General features: G+C 39.1%; 1 protein-coding gene across 3 annotated transcripts in view; it reads left to right on the top strand.

The window, feature by feature from the left end:
- CEP131 (centrosomal protein 131) overlaps positions 1–22,810 on the top strand; it is a 1,433,457-nt gene that overhangs the window by 1,294,044 nt on the left and 116,603 nt on the right. For all 3 annotated transcript variants that reach the window (XM_044085078.1, XM_044085077.1, XM_044085076.1), the window contains one exon: positions 1,342–1,538. In XM_044085078.1, the coding sequence (XP_043941013.1) occupies positions 1,342–1,538 (197 nt within the window). The remainder of the gene's footprint in view (positions 1–1,341; positions 1,539–22,810) is intronic.

Raw genomic sequence — 22,810 nt, 5'->3', positions numbered from 1 at the left:
GTGGCAAATTGATTTATGAATTGATGAATGCAGTTATTTGATCTTTTTCTGAAGATCTCCTGCATCAACTAATTCCTTAAGAATATCTGTTATATTTGCAAACTGGCTTTAGTTTGTGGGACGCAGTTTCCTCTGCTTGGTAGCAGAGTCCTCCAATTGCTGGAGTTGCCAATAATTTGGGCAAGTAATGTTTAGGTATCTGGCTTTTTAAACAGTGCAGATATGTATATATATTTTTCTGGTATTTGCCCACTTGGTGGTTGGGAGTAAACTGGTTGACTTCTAGCCTAGAGTGGCAGTTTCTGAGAAGGGAAAAGCCAAAGGAAGATTGGGTAAACTTGACCTAGTTGACAGGATGTCCCTTAAATGATAATGTAAGAATCTAGCTGTTACTTCAGTTAGCAATATAAATGTTTTAGAAGGAAGCTTTTTGTGTCCAGTTCAAAAGTAAAATATTGTCTCTGTCTCATGTATTTTACCTCTGTCTATGTCAAGTTTTGCAATGATGCATTTCCAGAAAGATTGATTCCTTTTTTAGTCCTCCTTTTGGTACCCTCTGTTTGGCGCATGCAACCTTTTCTGATTAGAATTATGTTACTAATTTTGCTGCCACTGGAGGACAGAGCAGAATCACAGTTTATGTGGATACCTGTTTACATCCATCACTGTTTTTCTCTTTCCCCTTTGGTCTGTAATCTGTGCTTATGGATTTTTGTAGGTGGTGCTGATAATATTGGATCCTTATAAGAAATATTTATTTGAGAAGCTGCATTTTAAAGGTGAGATTGTGTTCATTATCCTGATATTGACCTACTCCTCTTGTTCTGATTTCAGTGGTTTTTGTAATTTGTCCGCAAGTGTGATTTCTTCAGTGGCACCAAAACAGCACAGTGAGAAATTAAAGTGGATTTTCTGCCTTTCTCTCATTTTAAGATGACGATTTGCATTGCTTTACCAGTTGTCCATAAATTAGTCACTTCTTTTTTGATCATCTTCTGGCATGGCTTGAGTCTTGGCATTGTTATTACCTGAAAATATGTTTTGACTTAACTTGTTGCCTTGTCCTGGAACATAAGGGGGTCTCATTACATCACTCAGCTTGGTTTGACAGCTTTAGGTCTTCCTTACCTGGAGGGCTGCAGTACAAAGGTAATAGGTGCTGACATTGAAGTGTATGGAGCACAGTGCCATTCTGTTTACATAGACTTTAGTCCATAAAAAGTAACTTGTATTTCCCAGTTAAATTATTTGAATTACATTTTGTTACTAACGCCTTAATTACACTTAAATTACTCAATTTAAAGAGGGTGTTAGTACATAAATGTTGATAATTTCTTACAGATTAAAGACAGATTGACAGAAGAGCGGAACAGCTTGTCAGAGGTCATACGTCAGGAGTTTGCAGATAGGTTGGTCATCACAGAAGAAGAAAATAAGCGGTTAAAACTTGAGGCATCTGAGATGAGGGCACGTCATCGGCTGGAACTGGAGAGATTAACAAGGGAAAAGGAAGAGGAGTTGGAAGAGGTGCACAAGAGGTAAGATAAGTACTGTACAGCCATCCTAATCATTTCAAGATGTCATAGTGAAGTGTTGTGTATGAGTATTTGTTTCAGAGGTGGGAAATGCATGATTTCCTATGCACAACCAGGATCTGTTTTTCCAGAAGATGCAGTACTGTTTGTCTTTTATCCTACCATGCCCTGAAGCATAATTGTTTTTTTTATGTGGCCCTTTGTCATGTGCCTGTCTTCCAGATACAGTCCATTCGGAGACCAGTCCTGTCAGAATATATGTGTGTGATGCTTTTGTATGTATGCAGTCCATTCACAGGTCATTTCTGGATTTTTCTGCATGTGTGTTGCATTTGCCAGTGTTTAGTCTGTTCACAGTGCATGCCCACATATTATACATGTGCTTTGCCTTTGCATATGTTCGGTGCTAGCATTGCAGGGTGTGCCAGGAGAGAGTGTGTGTATTACCTTTGAGGTCCTGCCATCATTCTTCAGACTCGTGGCTATTTCACTGGCTACCATTTTCTTTCTTATAAACCAGTCCAGGACTAGATGATTGCTAAGGTTTAACTCGGGACAGTATCTTCATCACCAGGATATGTGTAGTCACTGTGACAGATGACTATATAAACCTAACCTAGACTAAATATACATTTGCTGGAGACTGGGGTTTTCTAATTATAGTAGCACTGCTTCCGTCCAAGTTTATCAGTTTCACATACAGTCTTCAACAGTGTATTCAGCTAGGAACACAGAGGGAAAGATGTCAGTTGCCAGAATAATTTTATAGAGATTCATTAAAATACATTGCTTTTAAACAGATAGAAACAGTCATTTTCACTGTTCATTAGGAAATCTGTCAGCTGAATATGCTAAGGCACACTAGCCTTTCTTATTTTCTATACGAATGATTAAAGGAAATTTATTTTGGTATTTACCTATATTAATGAAACCATTAAGTGCTGTGTGTGTATAACGAGTCCCCTGTGTTTTTCATTTTTTACTGTTTTAAGTGACATAGCAAGTGTCTTTACACGTTCATCTTACAAATCTTTTATCAATTTAAACAACTATATGTGGTCAGATACTGCCTTATTGAGTCCCTAAACTTCTGTCAGTAATTCTTGCACCTATGACTACATTAGAGACCATAGTTAAAGAATGGGGGCAACTTCATATGCACACCCTTACTGGAGAACATGGCTACAAATTAAGAGCAGCTGTAAAACACTGATATGCAGGTTGAAATCCATGCAAGTAAGTGGTCAAGTATTTTTGTATAATGATGTCTTCTCAAGTGGTTTTAAGGGGTAATGGGTTTTGAACAAGCATCATTTTTTTTGTCCCATATTGGTGGACTGCTGTCTGATGATGATGGACTCAAAATATTAAGTCTCATTTTGTAAAAAAATATAGTAAAGTGTATTATGTGCGTCTCCTACCAGGGGACTTTCGATCTTGGACATCTGTCAACCAGTTGTCTACGTTCACCAAATGGTGCTGATCTATTGGATATCTGCATTCTGTTTCTTCAGGATGTCTGAGTCCCATATTTTATAGATATAGATATATGTGTATATAAATATATGTGTATATATATATATATGTGTGTATATATATATATATATATATATATATATATATGGGTCTACCTGACAACACCGATGCATTACAACACCGACAACGAAATCACCGACACCACATAACCGAAAGTTCACAAACACGAAACCTCACATGCCCGACACACCACAATCCCGACAATCAACAAACAAAACAAATCCCCTGTCCAAAAAGCACACACACAACACAAGCACACCAAAATCCTTACAAACCCACACTAAACCTTACATACACAACTATCTATAACCTTAACCCAAACCCTAACCCTAAGGTCTGTCACTATCGCACACTCACCTAACCCGCTCCCTAACCCTAACTCACTTAACCCGCCCCTAACCCTGAAGACTGTCACTATCGCACACTCACCTAACCCGCGCCCTAACCCTAACTCACTTAACCCGCCCCTAACCCTAAAGACTGTCATTGTCGCACACTCACCTAACCCATGCCCTAACCCTAACTCACTTAACCCGCCCCTAACCCTAAAGACTGTCACTATCGCACACTCACCTAACCCGCGCCCTAACCCTAACTCACTTAACCCACCCCTATCCCTAGAGTCCGTCAATATCGCACACTTACCTTACTCGCACACTAACCCTAACGTCCGTCACTACCGCATACTTACACAGCCTTTTCACATGTCAGTGTTCTCAGCTTTGGGGTTTTCATCCGTCAGTCATCACAGTTTTCGATCTTCTGGTGTCGGTGTTCTCATCGTCGGCGTTGTCAGGTAGACCCATATACATATATATATATATATATATATATATATATATATATATATATATATATATATATATTATATACACACACACACACACACACACACACACACACTCTCTCTCTCTCTCACACACACACACACACACACGTATGTGTGTGTGTGTATATATATATATATATATATATATATATATATATATATATATATGTATAGACACGTGTGTATATTTGTGTTTGTGTGTGTGTGTGCATTTGGTCAGTGTAGACAAGGTGTTGATAGATGTGCAAGATTGAAAGTCGCCCTGTAGGAGAATATTTCCTATCCCTGTAGATTATGCAATATCTGAGTTGGTGTATTATAATTAACAGGAGGTGTGAGGGTGCATGGGGCTTGCCCCTCCCCAGCAAAAACAACTGTCTTTGGTTTAGTCCACTCCAGGGTAATCCCCAGAGCATGCCAGAGATAGAGAGAGAGAGAGGGAGAGGGAGAGAGGTGAGAGATTTATATAGTATATAGTATTTACTGCAGGAGTGCTGAATGTTTTTGGTTAAGAAATATTCTGTCACCCCAAGGCTGGAAAAACTCAAGAGTTACTGTATATAATCATAAGAGTGAAAACGTTCAGTGGAGCATTCCACATGTCTTTGTAACATGATGCTAATTCATATTGTTGTAAAACCATTACTTCCAATCCACAAGACCAGTCGACCTTTAAATACATACATGGATCCTGAATCCATAGTAATACAGTGGAGATTTATTCTAGATCTTTGCAGTAGCTTGGCTTAGTTAGGAACATTTATATGGATTTGAATAGTTGCCTAATTACTGTAATTGTGGTTACCCAGTCTGACTCTTAAAAAGTGATATTTCGTATTTATTAAACTGAAATTTCCAAATTTTACATAGTCTGTGATATTCCTTCAAACACATTCAAACAGGTGTGCCAGCAGAAGGTTGTTTCCACCAAGGGTATTCATGTACAGTGTCTCTTGATTAGGTGATAATACTAGGTGCCTTCATATGAGCACTGTGCATGATCTTGGCAAATTAAACAAAAAACCTTAAGGCTTGCTTAGATCAAAAGAAATTAGGATGTCTTGGTTCTGGTTAGGTTTGTCTTTGATGAATTCTCTACCAGAAGCCTTCATCGTATGAAAACATGAAAGACAGAGCAGCTCAAGAAAATTCCTATTAAAATTCCTATTAAAAGGTCCATAGACAGGGAGCATGAGACCCTGGAAGACTCCACCAGTCTCACAGGTGCCTGTAAGCATCAGTTGTAGTGAGGGTTTTCTTCATGTCCAGTGGAATACCTGGCTGGTCTCAACCATCTGGAGACACAGTGAGATTCAGATGTTGTCTTGCACAGCACAGAACTCAAGGGGCATTGTGGAGACTTTCAGACTGGGTGGTAATTGCCAGGTTACAAGGCTAACAGCTGCCCTTCCTGATTTGATTGAGTTGTCTGATAATTTTAGGATCCTTGTGTGAGACAGGCAAGAACAGTCACCTTAGTTAATGTAATAGATCCCGTGATGTACATTGTGCTTTACTATATGTAATAGACACCAAGTCATGGAGGCCTTGCCTTCTGTCAACAGGTTGTGCCTGATTCCTTGAGAGCATATGTCTGCCTCTGTGCTAACACCTTCTGACTACATGTCTAGCACCAATTAACGCACAGCAAACAGGGTAAACACGAAAAAAGCACCAAATCCAAATGGTGGACTTCCACAAAATTTATTAAAAACTGTTCGAAATGGAATAAGAACGGCCTCGAAGCCAAGGTAAAATACAAAACAAAAGACAAGAAACCAGTAGGTAAAGCGCTTTTCGTCCAGATAATATCCAGACTTCTTCAGACAACCTGTTTTACCTTGGCTTCGAGGCCGTTCTTATTCCGTTTCGAACAGTTTTTAATAAATTTTGTGGAAGTCCACCATCGTTTGGATTTGGTGCTTTTTTCGTGTTTAACCTTCTGACTACATGACATTTACTGAAGAATGTGTTGCATTCTGTCAGAGGATTAACCCTACATCTACACAGTCTTCAGTGCCATTGTTACCCCTACCTCCGAAGAATAGAAGAAAGTCTCTACCATTTGATTCTTTGGAATGTGATGGTGAAGAGGAGTATTTAGCCTGCATTCTCTAGATCTTTCATTCTCCTCCAAGGGCTTATGATATGGATGGTGAGACCATTTCAGCCATCTTCTGACTGGGAGATGCAATTTGTAGACACAGTGAATGTTATGTGGGAGCACTGCCAAGTAGGGTTTGAACGAGATGGTGGCGGTGTCAGACTGTGTAGGTAGTTGTTGTGTGCATGGATGAGTCAGAGCACACTACTGTAACTCTGCTGCTTTACGTAATTGAGAGTACCAGTGAATCGGCCTCCTTAGGCCTAAATTCCCAGCTGCTTGCCCCTGAGCAACAAGCAGGAGTTCAGATACCTGTATAAAACCCAGAGGTAGTTTTGCCAGAAGTGTAGGTGGCTGTAAGTCTAAATATGCTCCTCAATAGTAAAAAGAGCAGAAGCAATGTTTTGGCACGAAAGTCTGTACCTCTAACACTTTTGCACTTACAGCAGTTGATTGCTAAACACATATTTTAAAGTAACAGGTAGAGAGCCTCAAGCAAATTAAAGACGGCTTCAAACATCACAGATGAAACTTAACATGATAACTTGTGCAAAGTGCCCCAGATGCCTTTAGGGTGGACAAGCATGGTAATAAGCATAATGATGTTATGGATGCCTGCAGCAAAACACCTACCACTGGGATGGTAGTTAGAAGTGATACCTAGATTAACTGCAGCCTTTGCTAAATGATAGTAAAGACCAGCTTTTGGTAGTATCCTGGGGTAAGGAGATGCTTGTCTGGGCTTCTTTGTCATGAAGATTTTAAAAGGTTGGAGGAATGAGGCAAAACAATTGAATTGGTGAAACTTTCACTATCCTGTTCAAAGATATATTAGAAACTAGCCAGTCAAACAGTTGCCGTTTGTGTTAAGCAGAGGATTGCAGAACATTTTTAACAGACAAATGCTTATGAGAAAAACAGGCATCAAGGCTAGGCAGAGGCAAAGGAAGGCTGCAAGGCAAAAGTGGATAGTCATGTCCCCTTTGAGAATTCCCTCGTTACTAATGAGCATGCCCCAAGCTCCCTACCCTTCCATATGTCATCCCCTTCCCATATTTTGAGACTCAAGCTAACTCAGTTCTTGGATTGTAGGCTGGGCCTACCCTCTGATAAGTGGGTTTCATGTTAATTCTGTGCAGTCCTCATGTTAATTCTGTGCAGTCCTACCCTTTATGATTACTCTTACAGTTCATTGGGATGAGCTGTATCTGGTTGTGTAGGTACCAAAGCAGCTTGAGTGCCTGTAATGCAGGGGAGAAAGTTCATGTTTCTTGGTCCTGAAAAAGGATGCATCTTGGAGATCCAATCTAGACTCATGCAGGTTGAACAAACTGTTAAAGATTACTAAATTGAAGATGTTCACTTTGTTTCCTGTAATTGTTACCAGAAAAGTTTTTGGTCATTTTGGAATTCAAAGAATGCCAGTATGCACATCTGTACTGTGACCACAGGCAGTGCTTGAGACTCATGGTGGGCAAGAATAATTTTCGGTTTACCTTTCTGCCATTCATTTTGCCCATAGCATTGTGGGTATTTATCAAGCGCCTAGCTGTGGTTATGTATTTTGGATGATACATACTATGCACATTTGTCTTTACATGGAAGAATGGCTTATTTCAGTGTCCATTTTTGGAGTGTATTATGAGATCCCTGTTTATAACAAAGGACTGCCTACCAACTTGGTGTTCTCATCAAACCTTCTAAAGTCAAGCCTGCTAACAGATAGGGTGAATGTGGTCTACTGGACTGTGGACCTGGGAGTCATTTTTCAAAGAGAAGGGCTACATTCTGCCCCCTGCACAAAGACAGAGCCTTCAAGTTGAAATTTCTGTTGCAGGCTTAGCTCAGAAATGTTCTATAGCAGCCAGAGAGATACCAAGGATAATTTTTCAGCACTCATTCTGAAGGTGCGCTTAGCTAAGCCAGATATGATAAAGATCCAGTGGTACTAAAAAAATCTCTGGCAAAAATGTTACCATCCAGTTAATTCAGGTCATACAGCTATCAAAATCGAGTTCACCTGGTGCGTTATTCTGGTGGAACTTATTCTGGGCATACATCTAATGATGACCTGTGGGGAATAGACCTTAACAACAAACACATTAGACTTTGTTGTGATGAAGCACATCTTGGGTTTCAAAGCCGGAGCAGGACCAAGTTGAGTAAACATAGTATAAATCAGAAAAAATAATATATCAGCTCCCAACAAGGTGAATACCTCTTGGTTTTCACTGAATAAAAATAGTTCAGTCCAATAAATATAGCCAAAAGGCAAACACAGCAGACCTGAAAATCCAGTATAAAAAATAATCCAAATGTACTTTGTTTCCATTATTAAATACTGAGCATTCCGTTCACAAATAATATTCCGTTTGTAAAAACTGGTTTATTAGCATGCAATAAGTAAGCGCTTTCACATTAGCTTCATCAAACTGTTAAGATTCAAACACTTATCAATTACACACCTTTTATATAAAACAATGACGTATTAATGAATGAAGCTGCCTTCAATTACTCATTTAAAGGTGTATTTACAACCACCACGATAAACCTCCTTCTATAATTTAAAATATTTTCCATTCACATGAATAGATGTACTAATCATATAATACATTTAAAATGCCATTATTGTTAATATCAATTTTACGATATATGTTAAAAACTACGAAAGATTGTGCATGCTTAATAGCAAGTTGATAGCTCACTTAGAAGGAAATGTATAATTATAGGATTAACTATCTGACTAAAATACCGTCACAATACAGTGAAAGCCTTTTGGAGGCTACTATATACATTTGGTAGCTACACGTTATTATATGCAGTATATACCTAATACACTCTTCATAACTTAAACGTACACTCGCATAGTAATGATCTTACTATTACAGCTAACCAGCGTCTCTTTCTAGAGACTGCATATACTAGAGCCAACTTGGGCATCAGCCAATATAAGGATGGTGCAAACCCTGGACAAGCGTACATGAGAACTACCATACATTTTCACCCATTACAACACTGCCCAAACACAAGCTTCACAAGCTAGGAGTGCTCCAGATACATAAATAACGCACCGACACATGTCGATTATCATGGCATCACTGCTGGCAATAGTATGTTGTAAAATAAAAGCCTATATTCTTAACGATCCTCCAAAATTCATTAACCTTCTTAATGGATTCATTATAGTACCATAAAACTCAATCGGAGATAAGGATTCAATTCCTAATTATGTCCACTACTGTAAAAATACTTATTAAGACGTACCACAGAGTCCGGAAAGCAGTCTAAAGAATATCTTCTCAGATTCATGTAGTGCAGTACATGAATTTATTTAATAGATGAAATGTGCACGGTGCCGACTCTAGTCTGGAGTTTCTCAACATCAAATTGACGTTCCTACTTAGGCCAGTTCTCATTACGTTACTACTGGTTAAAAAATTTTATATACCCTTCTGTTGTTCCTATGCTTGATGAAAAATTCAGTGACGCTATAAGCACCTTCAAAACAGACTCTCTATAATACGATAAATACTTTACAAATAACAAAATGAGTTGAAAATTCAACTCTGGAACTAACCGGAGAATAATATTGTAAGTTCATATTGACAATAAATAATATCTCACATATGTTGGATACTATATAAATGGCATTACTTAAAAGATGACAAAAAGTATAAGCTATGCCTAAAATAAATGTGAGAATGAATAGTAAATTCGATGCAACAACTTGTCACGTCCTGAATAACAAATAGAATATAGTAATAAACTATAAAAAATATATATATTTATGTATTGTTATGTAATTCATATATAAAAAGGGGCCTAACAAGGGTATGGTACAGGAAAACATAATGACTTATATAACGTCCTACTCTGAACTCTTCCCTAAGGGATCCAAAATTTGATGAATCATACTAATATTACTTGAGTGGATTATGGCTGTTAATAAATACCATAAACTAATCACCCACATATATTTTTAGCATAAATTATCACAGAATAGGATACTTAATTATGGTACGGTGGTAAAAAGGGATACAATGGTAAGGGAGTTTCCATCATATTTCTACTTGGCAACAAGGTGTCTGGCCTTTAATATGGGCTTAATTGATGCCCTATCATTTAGCCCTTTACCTTTGTCTGCCCTCATTCTCATAATCCATTTAATTTCTTTATTTTCTGTAGTATTCCATATGTTACCCTCTCTTATATCAGGAGTAACTAAATCTATTACTTTAAACCGAAAAAAATGTTCTTGGCCATGTGCCATGATATGTTTGGCCTGGGCATTTTTAGTATGACCTATCCTAATGGCATATAGTTGTTCTCTAATTTTAGTACGAAGTGTCTTGTCGGTTTTGCCAACATAATAAAATTGACATATTTGACAGACCGCTAGGTATACTACATGCTCAGTACCACAGTCTGCAGAAACATAAAACTTATAATGATATCCCGTATCTGGGTGGACAAAGCTATCTCCAGTATCAATATATATACAGAAATTACATTTACCACAACTGTGGGTACCCATGTGCGAGTATTGATTGACAGTCACTACTGGTTGATATAGCAATCTTCTTAAATTTGGTTTATTCTTGTATTGAAATCGGGGTTTTTCTCCTACTGTATTCTTTATGTCCTCATCCATGGTTAGGATACGCCAATGTCTACTGATTAAATCCATTAATTCTCTATTATCATTAGTATAGTACATTGGCATTTTAAGTTGCGATGTTATATCTGCTGGTCGTTGATACGACTGCACCTGTGCCAAGTAATACGGAGCTGCTCTACCTTCCCTAAGTTGATTAATGTTCTGTAACCCTATACTGATTTCAGGTTCTTTATACCCACGCTTGATAAGTCTTTGTTTGAAATAATTAATTTATTGTTGATAACCTGCTTCTGTTGCGTTTAACCGTGATATTCTCATACTTTGCCCTTTTATAATATTGTTAAATATATGAGCCGGATGCATACTTTGATGGTGAAGGTATGTATTCCTATAGCATTTCTTCCATTATACTCCTGTGTTGACCTGAGTATTCATTACTCTTTCCACATATACATCTAAGTATTCTATTCTGGTATTTGAGTAATTAGAGGTAAATTTCAAGAATGTAGTCATATTGTTCATATGCATTATGTACCTCTCCAATTCTTCTACATTACCTTCCCAAATAAAAAAGACGTCTACAAAACGTCAATAAAAATGAATCCGTTCTTGGTGCCATATATTGCTAAAAAGCTCTTCTTCTTCCCATAAAGCTAGGAAAATGTTGGCGTAGCTGTTGGCACATGAAGTGCCCATGGCCATGCCATGACGTTGAATATAGATGTTGTCATACACAAAAACATTTTTTTTTTAACCTGTTGTACAGCCCAAAAATAATAAAACCTCTGGACATTTACAACAAGTACATAATGGATTGTCCAATGCCTTGGATTTTCCAAGTTTCCCCCTTCCCATAGCTATGGAGAAGGGGGCCAGGAGAGATCGCTCGATGAGTTGAGGCCGGCAAAAACGGTAGTTTTCAGGAGAGAGGGGGACCAACCAAACCCTAAAAAAGATGCGGCATCAGATGAAGACTGCTTGATATGGAACATTTCCCATAGAAAGTTGGATAATGATGAAGTTAATGTACTTAATAAGGGACTGAGTGTTATCCCAACAGCAAATAATCAACTTACAGATGTGTTGACTGATGTGAAATTATTTATTAGAAATGTTATGCTTAGATATCAATATGGAAATAGGGAAGTTGATTACCACCATACCTTCAAGAGGCCAAGTGAATATACACCACAAAACCATCCTTTAGTAGAAGCATTTTACAACTTTGTTGAAGATGATGTGTATCCGAAATATGATAGAGACCAGGCAATATTGACATCCAAGAAAAACGCTAGGAACAATTTGAAACCTAATGAAAGGAAAGCATTGTGTAGATTAGAGCAGGATGATACAGTAATTTTCAGACCAGCTGATAAGGGTGGATCCCTAGTTATAATGGACAAGATAAAATATCACAAATCTATGATAGACATGCTCAGTGATCATAGATACTGTGTAACCATAGATGATAAATTGGGCCATATTAAGTCTAATATATATTACACTATAGTAGACATGGTTAATAGTCATGTCATAGATACAGAATTAGCCAGATTTCTTGAAGTTGAATATCCTACTATAAAAGCGATACCAAAGGTACATAAAGATGGTGAGAATCCCCCCATGAGACCAATAGTCTCTGCTAGGGGATGGAGTACGGAACCTTTCTCATATGTGGAAAGACACCTTAGACCGTTGATAGATAAAACTGAATATATACTGAGGGACACCAAACAATTTTTATTGAATCTATATGAATTTTTTGATCAAACTGAATTTCAGACTAACATGTTATTTGTAACATTGGATGTGCGAACCTTGTTTACTATTATACCCAATGAACTAGGTGTAGACACCACTGAAAAATACTTAGTCAAACATAGTGAATACACAGAACAGAAAATAGATTTAATTAGTATGTTCCTAGAAATAATATTGGAAAATAATGTTTTTGTGTATGACAACAACATCTATATTTAACGTGATGGCATGGCTATGGGCACTTCATGTGCCAATAGCTACGCCAACATGTTCCTAGCTCTATGGGAAGAAGAAGAGCTTTTTAGTAATATATGGCACCAAGAACTGATTCATTTTTATTGACGTTTTGTAGACCACGTCTTTTTTATTTGGGAAGGTAATGTAGAAGAATTGGAGAGGTACATAATGCATATGAACAATATGACTACATTCTTGAAATTTACCTCTAATTACTCAAATACCAGAATAGAATATTTAGATGTATATGTGGAAAGAGTAATGAATACTCAGGTCAACACAGGAGTATACCGGAAGAAATGCTATAGGAATACATACCTTCACCATCAAAGTATGCATCCGGCTCATATATTTGACAATATTATAAAAGGGCAAAATATGAGAATATCACGGTTAAACGCAACAGAAGCAGGTTATCAACAAGAAGTTAATTATTTCAAAGACTTATCCAGCGTGCGTATAAAGAACCTGAAATTAGTATAGGGTTACAGAGCATTAATCAACTTAGGGAAGGTAGACCAGCTCCATATTGTTCGGCACAGGTGCAGTCGTATCAACGACCAGCAGATATAACATCGCAACTTAAAATGCCAATGTACTATACTAATGATAATAGAGAATTAACGGATTTAATCAGTAGACATTGGCGTATCCTAACCATAGATGAGGACATAAAGAATATAGTAGGAGAAAAACCCCAATTTCAATACAAGAATAAAACAAATTTAAGAAGATTGCTATGTCAACCAGTAGTGACTGTCAGTCAATACTCCCACATGGGTACCCACAGTTGTGGTAAATGTAATTTCTGTATATCTATTGATACTGGAGATAGCTTTGTTCACCCAGATACGGGATATCATTATAAGTTTTATGTTTCTGCAGACTGTGGTACTGAGCATGTAGTATACCTAGCTGTCTGCCAAATATGTCAATCTTATTATGTTGGCAAAATGGACAGGACACTTCGTATTAGAATTAGAGAACACCTATATGCCATTAGGATACGTCATACTACAAATGCCCAGGGCCAAACATATCATGGCACATGGCCAAGAACATTTTTTTCGGTTTAAAGTAATAGATTTAGTTACTCCTGATATCAGAGAGGGTAACATATGGAATACTACAGAAAATAAAGAAATTAAATGGATTATGAGAATGAGGGCAGACAAAGGTAAAGGGCTAAATGATAGGGCATCAATTAAGCCCATATTAAAGGCCAGACGCGTTGTTTGTGTCTTTCGGCTTTTTCCCGGTTAGGGGTCGCCACAGCGGAACTCTGGTCCGCTAATGATTGGCAGTAGAGTTTTACGTGCTGGCTTGCTGGGCCTACCGCACAACCTTCAACGAAGGAACGCCCGTTCACGCATGTCACCACACAGAAGACGCTCTAACTGAGGATCGAACAGGCAACATCTAACTGTGAGGCGACAATGCTACCGTAGCACCACCACCGCAGTCGCAAGACGCCTTGTTGCTAAGTAGAAATATGATGAAATATGATGTAAACTCCCTTACCATTGTATCCCTTTTTACCACCGTACCATAATTAAGTATCCTATTCTGTGATAATTTATGCTAAAAATATATGTGGGTGATTAGTTTATGGTATTTATTAACAGCCATAATCCACCCAAGTAATATTAGTATGATTCATCAAATTTTGGATCCCTTAGGGAAGAGTTCAGAGTAGGATGTTGTATAAGTCATTATGTTTTCCTGTACCATACCCTTGTTAGGTCCCTTTTTTATATATGAATTACATAACAATAGATAAATATATATATTTTTTTATAGTTTATTACTATCTCTATTCTATTTGTTATTGAGGACGTGACAAGTTGTTGCATCAAATTTACTATTCATTCTCACATTTATTTTAGGCATAGCTTATACTTTTTGTCATCTTTTAAGTAATGCCATTTATATAGTATCCAACATATGTGAGATATTATTTATTGTCAATATGAACTTACAATATTATTCTCCGGTTAGTTCCAGAGTTGAATTTTCAACTCATTTTGTTATTTGTAAAGTATTTATTGTATTATAGAGAGTCTGTTTTGAAGGCGCTTATAGCGTCACTGGATTTTTCATCAAGCATAGGAACAACAGAAGCAGTATATACATTTTTTTAACCAGTAGTAATGTAATGAGAACTGGCCTATGTAGAATATCAATTTGATGTTGAGTAACTCCAGACTAGAGTCGGCACCGTGCACATTTCATCTGTTAAATACATCCATGTATTGCACTACATGAATCTGAAAAGATATTCTTTAGACAGCTTGCCGGACTCTGTGGTATGTCTTAATAAGTATTTTTACAGTAGTGGACATAAGTAGGAATTGAGCCCTTATCTCTGATTGAGTTTTATGGTACTATAATGAATCCATTAAGAAGGTTAATGGATTTTGGAGGATCGTTAAGAATATAGGCTTTTATTTTGCAACATACTATTGCCAGCAATGATGCCATGATAATCGACATGTGTCGGTGCGTTATTTATGTATCTGGAGCTCTCCTAGCTTGAGAAGCTTGTGTTTGGGCAGTGTTGTAATGGGTGAAAATGTATGGTAGTTCTCATGTACGCTTGTCCAGGGTTTGCACCATCCTTATATTGGCTGATGCCCAAGTTGGCTCTAGTATATGCAGTCTCTAGAAAGAGACGCAGGTTAGCTGTAATAGTAAGATCATTACTATGCGAGTGTACATTTAAGTTATGAAGAGTGTATTAGGTATATACTGCATATAATAACGTGTAGCTAACAAATGTATATAGTAGCCTCCAAAAGGCTTTCACTGTATTGTGACTGTATTTTAGTCAGATAGAAGGAAATGTATAATTATAGGATTAACTAAGTGAGCTATCAACTTGCTATTAAGCATTCACAATCTTTCGTAGTTTTTAACATATATCGTAAAATTGATATTAACAATAGTGGCATTTTAAATGTATTATACGATTAGTACATCTATTCATGTGAATGGAAAATATTTTAAATTATAGAAGGAGGTTTATTGTGGTGGTTGTAAATACACCTTTAAATGAGTAATTGAAGGCAGCTTCATTCATTAATACGTCATTGTTTTATATAAAAGGTTTGTAATTGATAAGTCTTTGAATCTTAACGGTCTGATGAAGCTAATGTGAAAGCGCTTACTTGTTGCATGCTAATAAACCAGTTTTTACAAACGGAATATCATTTGTGAACGGAACACTCAGTATTTAATAACGGAAACAAAGTACATTTGGATTATTTTTTATACTGGATTTTCAGGTCTGCTGTGTTTGCCTTTTAGTTATAGTATAAATCAGATAATGGAGCTTTGTATGGCAGTAGAAGCCTTAGCCTTTTGATTGAAATTGATAGCCTGGTACATACCTAAGAAACTAACAGCCATTGGGGCCTTTTAAGCCTAGCCATGCATCCCAAATCTCTAACAAGTTTTGATCACCTTAGTAGCATAAGCATGAACTTGGGCGATGAAGCATATACAAGCAGGGGCCCTGGAGAGGATGCCTGGAGCCCTAAAGGCTGGTAGTGACATTAGCTCAGTGTTGTGATGTATAATTTTTTATTTATTTATTTATTCAGTCATTTAACTACTTAAGTAAAGTGATCATCATGAACCTCTTTTGCAAAGAATATGTGTATATGGAGAGTTTAGAGTAGGCAATCAAGCGTCGTCGCCTCACAGCTAGACGTTGCACGTTCAGTTCTCAGTTAGAGTGTCTTCTGTGTATCGACATGCGTGAATGGGCGTTCCTTTGTTGAAGGTTGTGCTTTAGGCCCTGCAAGCCAGCATGTAAAAATCTACTGCCAATCATTAGCGGACTGGAGTTCCGCTGTGGCGACCCCTAACTGGGAAAAGCCGAAAGACAGAGTAGGCAATCAACCAACAGGTTTTTGGGATGTGGGCGTAAACCAGAGTACATGTGAAGAACCTACATGGTAAACTGCACACAGACACTGACCAGAGGTTCATAAATATATATATGGTTCCACTTCTAACCATCGAAATTTCAAAACATCGAAATTCTGATCATCGTGACCAGAGCATTGAATTTTGAAACATCGAAGGTTACAAGTGTAACCAAAAATAGAAAAATAAATTTTAACAATTGTGTGCAAGGGGACTTCACCCCCTGCTCACCCCCCCCCCCCACTTTAATATTCCAACTCCGAGACCGCACTACAGTGGAGTAAAGGGAAATCTCCCGTTTAGTGCTATATGCAGAAGCGCTAAACGGGAGATTTTCCATACCCTATCTGTAGTGCCATCACACAGATGGCGCATAGACACACAGCCCTGCAAAAACACAAACATTCTCCCACCTACACTTACCTTTTTCTTCCCCTTCAAACCTTCAGTGTTTTAAAACTCGATGTTCTGGTCTCGATGAGCTGAACTTCAATGTTTTAAACGTTCGATGGTTTGAAGGGGAACCACATATATATATATATATATATATATATATATATATATATATATATATATATATGTATATATATGTATATATATATATATATATATATATATATATCTATATATATATGTATATATATATATATATATATATATATATATATATAGGTTAGAACTAAACTCTGGATGCTGGATCTTTGAAGCAAAGATCTTAACCTCTGAGATGCCATGTTGCTCTGGTATATACACAAAAAGGGAGGCTATGCACTATTACCAGCTCTACAGACTAGCCTTGATGATGTGAATAGTAGCAGTTCACTAGGCTTACATCTCCAAGCCTTCTTAGTGCATCACCCCACAATGTGATTACAGACAGATTGAAGCTATCCAGCCTCAGCAGCCATGAATGGAAACTACACCCAAAAGTGTTCATGTCTGTTATGCACATGTAGGTTCTGCCAAAGGCAGATGTGTTTTACTTAGCATGAGTACAGTGAGCTGCAAATGGTTTGCTTTAGATTCCTATGCAGTAGGTCATGGACAGTAAATACATTCAGTGGCCCAGTTAGTGGGGAGTCTTTGTGCTTTTCCACCCCATGCTACTATTTCTAAATATGCTTCAAAAATTAGATCAGAGAAGGCCAAAACTTGATTCTCCCCTAGTCGAAACAGCCAAGAGGGACATTGCTTTGTTACCACAGCACTGTACTTTTAATGCAGTGTAGTCTAACCCTAGTAGACTTTAACAATGGTGGCATGGATCCTGTCAGTCTTGCACCCTTTAAGGCTATATGGAGGAGGGGAACATAAGCATTATATAGGAGGTAAGAAAGCTAATCACCAGAAATTAATATTTAGCTAGGTGGAAATGATGTCAGTGTGATTCAGTCTTTTAGATAATGCTTTCAGATTAGTAACCAGAAACACAGGAGGGCAGTATTGCCCTTCTGTTGGTGTCCTTCTAACAGCCAGTGAAAATGTCTTCCCTTTTACCCTCTTATCTCGCTATAAGGTCAGGAAACTTTTTTTCTTCTTCTTAGGACAGCTCCTCTTCTTGCAACTAATTAGCCTTTTTATTCCATAGCGCAGGTGGGAGCTGTACAGCCCATTCATTCCCACCCATGTAACCCAGTCAGGCGATTTGTTCTCCAGTAGCAGGAGTTGGGAGTGCTCCAGCTTGCAGATCTTTTGGGAGCAGCCTTACCCCTCCTTTGACAGAGCATGTGGTCCACTATGGTATCTCTCTGAGCTTTGCTACTGCTGTATCCCCATGCTCCATGGTTGCAACACCTATTTCTCCTGCTAGTTATCATTCAAGTGGTGAGCCATAGCCTCCCCCCATTATGGGTGAGCTGGCAGTATCTCTGTCCACTCCCATCCTTTCTGGCCAGGTCATTCAAGTGTCAGAACTGCTACTGGGTCTTTATCCCCCTGTGCAATTGAAGGTGGCCTAGGTCAGGTAACTTTTAAAGGGATGTTATACCTAATTCCTCCTAGATAGGTGATAGCCACCATGGGGTTTTAACTTTATGGATAGTACCGCTGTATTATTAAGTAGAGAAATATCAAGACGTTAGGGTTAAGGTCCTCAAGGAGTGCATAGACTGATGACGTGTGGGGTCATAGGTGCATCTGTGCATGATGCACTTCAGGAGAGTTTTTACTTCCTGTGTTAATTTTGCCCCAATGACAATATGTTACTTTTCTCTTAGGTTCATAGGTTGTTACTAGACTATCGGCCCTAAGGCCTATACAAGCCTAGCCATAACAGTTCCCTGGATATTTCTTCCCACAATATTTACTTTCCTGGACCCCTGTCTAGCAGGCGACTGACATGATCCCGGGGTGAATTTCCTTTCTCCCATCCAATCGTCAAGGTTCCTTTTGAAGAGGGCCAAGGAGGCGCTCTGCTTGACATGTATGGGCAGTCTATTCCAGAGTATGGGGAGTTTGTGGGTCAGGAACCTATCACTCCAGCATGTTTTGTTCATTGTGATGACAAGGTTTAGAGATCCCTGGAGCGTGTGACTCTGAGGGATTGGGATTTCTTTAAGTGGAGCATGTCCAACAGCTCAGGGTTTGACAAGGACTTGTATGTTAAGCAGAGATTGCCTCTGAGTAAACAATATGCCACAGAGTATAGCTGGCGTTTTTTAGATGGTCAGCATAGGGCATCTGCTTTAGGCTGTGATTCTTTTAGTGAGGTATTTCTGTGGCCTTTCCAGCTGTTGCAGATGTCTTGTGAGGTACATACCAAATGGGGCGTTGTACTCTATAATGGGTGTAATGAGGGATGCATACAGTGGGACAATGACCTCCTTTTTTCTGGATGAAAAGCCCTTAGTGATGAGGTGTGCCACCTAGAAGGATTTCCTGACTGTTGTAGCGATGTGGTTATCGAAGGTGAGACCACTGTCCACCTGTGTCCCTAAGTCTCTCATCACACTTTTGGTGTTTAGTGTACTGCCACCTATGTGGTAATTCATGGGCACATGGTTTTTCCCATGGGGATAACTATACATTTCTTGGCATTAAGCTTGAGCCCATGGCTCTGGCACCAGGCATCTGTTTCTCTGGCAATTTCACCTAGCATGGAGCTTCAGTCAGAGATATGTGGGTGCTTTTTGCTATTGCTGGCAGCCCTGTGCACTCATCAAGTAAAATGGGTTAGCTGAGTGAGCAGCTCTTCCATTTAAGTTGTATGTTGAACTGACATGTGGAGCAGAGGAGGACCTAGGCATGTAGAGGGCATCTACAAAAGATCTGGAAGACAGACTACGAGGGTGACTATTTACCTTTGACATTTTCCCATGGATAAGGAATAATGTCAACATGAACTCAGTGCCTGTTAAATACATGTCACAAAAAATGCATGGATGGACTGTGCACATAAATGGTTTTCCAATGTGTTTGTGCCAGCCATAAAAATCAAAACAATCAGACAATCAGTCATCACTCACCGAAGAAGCAACTGTTGAAGAAATCATGCATATGGTAGAAGCAATATTGGGGTTTTCAGACAGACTGTGAAAAAAATGTTATTGAATGGCTTAGTTGTGATGGAGCTGATCCTGGATTTCAAACGATGGAGGGTGATGAAATTGTATCATCTGACATCGATAAGTCTACAGTAGATGATGAATCTAATCCAGATATTCCAACTCATTGTGAAGCATTCACCTGTTTAGACAAAGCCCTGCTGTGGTTTGAAGCCCAGGCTGAAAGCTATGAGATTCAATTAAACTTAAAAAAATCCATGATTTAGTGCCACATAAACACATAGGTGCCTTAAAGCAAAAAAACTTGATGATTTTTTAAAAATTTAGTAGAATACATACGTAATATTGTAAGTATTTTAGTACACATGAACACTTTTTTGTTGTTGTTTTGTTGTTGTGTCTTTCGGCTTTAACCGGGATTAGGGGTCGCCACAGCGGAACTCCGGTCCGCTAATGATTGGCAGTAGATTTTTTACGTGCCGAGTTGCCGGCCCTGACGGACAACCTTCAACGAAGGTACGCCCATTCACGCATGTCTCCACACAGAAGATGCTCTAGCTGAGAATTGAACAGGACAACGTCTTACTGTGAGGCGACAACGCTACCGCAGCACCACCACCGCAGTTAGTACACATGAACGCTACTGTATTAAAATGTGCATACTCATCATCAAACAAATGAGTATTGTCTTTTATTAGACTTTTATTTCATGTAGGTGTGCATAAACTTTTAATGTCCAATTATGCTAACAAATCAGTTTTATAAACACGTCTCCCAGTTAGTTCCGATAATCAACATTTTACTGTACCTGGCGTGGGACTAGAACCCACAGTTTTCTGCACCAAAGGTGAGTGTGCTAATTTTTGTGCCACTGACGCTGCTAGGGGCCTAGTTAACTAGCAATCCTGTCAGTATTAGGAACCATCCTTCCCAATTACAGGAAGGTGGTATACACTTAATTCCATGTTGCGTAGCTCACAGTCATCCCGAATTAACCGGGAACGCCCGTTTTTAAGCTTAAATAAGCTTGCTTTCCCGAGTGCCCGATTTGGGTGCAAGTACACCCGAGATGTACAGTAAAGCACTTTCTGTTCTGGCTGTAGACATCTCAGCCAATTTGAGCATTGCTTTACTGCACATGTTTTGCATGCTTCATTTCCTGTTGTGCAGAAGCGGCTGCAGTGGACCTGGTATGTAGTGCTCATTTAGGTCCACTCAGTCTGCATATCAAGAAGGCAGCATCAGCAACTCGGCATAGCGAGAGCCTGCATTGGAGGGAGCTATTTGGGAGAGAGGAGATCAGTCAGTCGAAAGAAAATCAAGTGAGGGAGAGACAGACAGCCTGAGTTGAGTCGTGGCTGTCATATGGCTCTGATCTTGAAAGGGAATTTAGCAGCAGCTGGTTGTGGTGGGTTCGTAATTGTTCCCAGAACCGAAGGTCTGATGTTTTCTGGTTCGTGACGTGAGTGCAGTCGAGGAATTTATTTCTCACATTACTTTATTTTACAGGTAAGTAAACTGCTCTAACTGAATTGCAGGGCAAGGGTGTATTGTAGACCTGGGGGGGGGGGGGGATAAGTTTAGCATTACTTATTAATAGCTAATGTTGAATAAATTGTGTTGTAGCATAACTGTCTTGTCAGTTAAGAAAGACTAGAGTTTGTAGTAGTTTAGAGTCAGTATTTGCTTTTCATTCACATGCAGTTGGAGTAGGGAATATTTTTTTTTAAATGCATGTGGTGTGGCAGTAATATTTTGCATGATTTTCCACATTTAAGAAAGGTAAACAGTGTGAACAGACAGCACGCCATCTCCTTTTCTATTGCTGCAGCGTAGTGAATAGGTTACAGTTTAGTGCTGAATCTGAAGTAGTTAACTTCATTTGATCAGCAACCTGTGGGACCTGTGGGTATTGGATCCGATTCCGATCCGAGCCGTCAGCTTTCCTAGCAAAAGATCCGAGCTCCAAGCTCTTCCCCCTACCCATAAAACCCTGCTACCTCCCTCTAGTCCTCAGATCTCGTTTGCCACTGCTTCTTGAAGCATCTGAGAACGAGCTCCTAGCATGGGTTTTGTGAGTTTAAAGTTATTTAAACTTTTTCTGTCACAAATCTTTCTAAAGTTTGTGTGTGTGGTTCCCTTTTCTCCCTTAATACTTTTTGAGTATATTTAAAGTTACTTAGTTTAGTTAAAATTTATTTTCCCCTCCCCCCCCTTCTGTCTGTGTGTGAAGGTGTGTGCGTGTGGGCCTGTTCTTCCCTTTTCTTTACTAAAATATCTGAAGGCCCCAAAGCTATTTTGTCTAAATGCTCCGAGTGTGGCCATAAGCTGTCCCCAGCAGATGGCCACACTCGTGCGTTATTTGCCTGGGTGTGGACCATCTTACGTTGGGCTGCACTATTTGTGCAGCCTTCAACTCCAGGGCTTTGAGGGATAGGAGGACGAAGCTAATCCTTGCGGGCCTTTTGCCCCCTGATTCGGCTTCATCCTCCTTCCCCTCTGTGGTGCCAGCCACGGATGCAGCTGCTCCACCGACCGCTCCCACTCCCCTGGCCAGGACTCAAACTCCCGCTTCGGCCCAGGAGGAAAGGGAAAGCAGAAAAAAAGACAGGAAGGACAAGGAGCAAGAGAGAGATAGGCATCGTAGCCACAAGAGGCGGGCCGAATCAGCTCCCTCGGCCCCACCGTCTAAGCAGCTCGCCTCTCCCCTTAAGGTCTCTGGGTCTTCCCCCTCCTGGCTTTGTTCTCCACGTTTTT

The sequence above is a fragment of the Protopterus annectens genome, chromosome 10.part0 (assembly GCF_019279795.1).
Source record: "Protopterus annectens isolate FY-2018-M chromosome 10.part0, PAN1.0, whole genome shotgun sequence".
NCBI lineage: Eukaryota > Metazoa > Chordata > Ceratodontiformes > Protopteridae > Protopterus > Protopterus annectens.
This window is presented reverse-complemented; position numbering and strand designations above follow the sequence as displayed.